Source organism: Tachysurus vachellii, chromosome 4 (assembly GCF_030014155.1).
Source record: "Tachysurus vachellii isolate PV-2020 chromosome 4, HZAU_Pvac_v1, whole genome shotgun sequence".
NCBI classification, from domain to species: Eukaryota; Metazoa; Chordata; class Actinopteri; order Siluriformes; family Bagridae; genus Tachysurus; species Tachysurus vachellii.
Window position 1 is genome coordinate 2,192,961 of NC_083463.1, and position 2,500 is coordinate 2,195,460.

General features: G+C 46.8%; 1 protein-coding gene across 4 annotated transcripts in view; it reads right to left on the bottom strand.

The window, feature by feature from the left end:
- The window catches only part of herc2 (HECT and RLD domain containing E3 ubiquitin protein ligase 2), a 62,124-nt gene that overhangs the window by 25,838 nt on the left and 33,786 nt on the right, over positions 1-2,500 (bottom strand). For all 4 annotated transcript variants that reach the window (XM_060867379.1, XM_060867380.1, XM_060867378.1 and 1 more), the window contains exons 49-58: positions 2,413-2,500; positions 2,189-2,314; positions 1,977-2,085; positions 1,762-1,901; positions 1,368-1,558; positions 1,017-1,122; positions 836-927; positions 451-626; positions 268-379; positions 94-175 (exon numbers count right to left, since the gene is read on the bottom strand). The exon at positions 2,413-2,500 is cut by the window's right edge and continues 81 nt beyond it. In XM_060867379.1, coding sequence (XP_060723362.1) covers positions 94-175; positions 268-379; positions 451-626; positions 836-927; positions 1,017-1,122; positions 1,368-1,558; positions 1,762-1,901; positions 1,977-2,085; positions 2,189-2,314; positions 2,413-2,500 — 1,222 coding nt within the window. The remainder of the gene's footprint in view (positions 1-93; positions 176-267; positions 380-450; positions 627-835; positions 928-1,016; positions 1,123-1,367; positions 1,559-1,761; positions 1,902-1,976; positions 2,086-2,188; positions 2,315-2,412) is intronic.

The following is a 2,500-nucleotide window of genomic DNA, read 5'->3' on the forward strand; positions in this document are numbered from 1 at the left end:
AAGGAGTTGATGTGAGTATACAGAAATGACTACAGTATGCAATAAAACAATCCTCTGGAGCAGATTATTAGCCCCAGTCAGGTATGTTCTCACCTGCAAAAAGACTCTTGGATCCTCCAGACACCTGCACAACATTCAGGGCAGAGAGCGTTTCGGAAAACGACGGGACCTTGATCTGGGGAAAACAGGAAGTGAAAGGGTTCAATTCAAACCCGCTATTCATTTCAAACGTGAACATACGCTACAAGAGTGATTGACACGACTGACCTTTGACCCTTTAAGCCCACCCAGCTGGTCCTTGTCATTAAGACCCCACACAAACACTTTGGTTCTGATGGTAGCAGCAGACTCCATGCCTGAAGATCTCTTTCGGGAAAGACTGAGGAGAGAGAAGACGATTAGTAACACAACGTTTATTACATTTAAACAATTAAAATGAGAAACACACACCTCCCTGTGGCTGCTTTATCATCTTCCTCTTCCTCGTTATCTGAAGCTAAGAACGGCACAGTGGCCAGATCTTCGTCCTCGGCACGGATACGACCCACGATGTTCAGCCCGTGGATCTTACAGTCGATCCCTGAGCTGCGGCACTGCTTTATAGCGATCTCCATGTACCTGTGGTACTAAACATACACACACAAATACACTGAAAAATGTGTCTTACACACACACACGTACACACACACACACGTACACACACACAGACACATGTATACACACAGACACATGTACACACACGTACACACAGACACACGTACACACACACACACAACACGTATACACACAGACACACACAGAGACGTACACAGACAGACAGTGTGAGGTCACTAACCTCAGTGCAGTCGTTTAGTAAAGACACGGTGGTGTCTGTAGGGTTGATGTTGATGGTCTTCAGCTCTATCAGGTTGTTCAGGGAGCTTCCACCTAAACATCATGATTTCAACAAAATTAAAAAGGTCCAGGAGAAGATGTGAGAAAATTTGTTTTTGTGTTGTGTGTGACTCTGCGTTTACCCGACACCACCACCAGTGAAGGCATGTAGCTGCTGTCTGCAGGATCCACCACCATCTTCAGCCTGTGCACCAGAACATCAGGGAAGAGCTCCAACCTGATCCAGTGCTGCAGCGAGCAGAAGAAAGGCAACGTCAACGTCAACCAACCAGTCGACTAACCCAACAACTAGCCACCAATGAACTCCTGACTAATACTTTAAACAGAAACAGTCATCTATACTAGGCTACAGAAAATATTCTATCCATTTCTAAAGTGATTAAAGCATTGCTTTTATTTAGGACATTTCCTCTATACTTTTTTTTATTTGTTTTTAGCAATAAACATTAAACTCTCGGCGAGCGCAGACGGACCTTTCCCTGAGAGCCAGACGACTGCCAGCACTGATCTCCACAGTCGATGAGACGGGACGCCTGGTTAACCGATGACGACACGCTCAGGTTCCTCACGGCTCTGGACCAATCGTCTATCAACATTCCCCTCTGACTGCTGTGGTGTCTCTTTAGCTGCTTCCCCGAGCGTCCGCTGAACGCCGGAGACTGACCTGAACGATACACAACATGGACACGGTCGCAAACACAACAAAACTGATGCTGTGTTTAAAACGAGTGAACGTGTGAATACGTAAATGAATCGCTGAGTAATAAATAAATAAACTAAAAACGCTCAGTTACTGTATTGGGTTGGGATTAATCATTATGTTTATGTTAATCAGTTTTAACCAGTTCCATCGTGACAGAAACTGACCTGGTTCGTTAATACGTCCAAACGAGTGTCTGAGACTGTGTTTCCGAGTTTTGAAGCAGCTTTCGCAGAAATCAAAGTCGTCGCAGCTCCGGCACTTGAACCTCGGTCCGTTAATAGGGAACATCTGACATCCGTCACACCTGAGGGGGAAGAAATGCATCACATAAAACAGATCATGGGGGGAAATCCGGTGGACCCTGGACACGAGCGAGTACCTGACTCCAGGATGTATGCTCGGCACCAGCTCCATCTCAGACAGAAGCCCGGTCCAGTGGGACTGCTGAGGGAAATCCACGATCACGTCTTTTCCATTGGCACTGAAGGCTTTAGAAGAAAAAACCCACCACATGCAGTCAGAACATTAGAAGAGCAAACATTTAGTGTGCGTGTGTGTGTGTGTGTGTGTGTGTGAGAACCGGAGTCTTACCCTTGACCGCACCCACACTCCTGTGAGTCACGGACCCCCACTTGTACTTTGGCGTGCTGACAGACTGCTTCACTCGCACCTTATCTCCGATCTTAATGTGAGACGGAGAGCTCTGAGGAGGAAACCCTGACGACAACAAAAACCCGTTAGTGCACTGGGGTCTGACGGATCAGGTGTTTTTAGATGTTTGTAGAACATCTTTGTGTCTGTGTATAAATCAGTACCCAGTAGTTCAGTGTGGATGTAACGGACCCAGTAGGTTCCTCCTTTCTGCTGCCAGTCGCACTGCACGTTCAGGTCGTGTAAGCCGTC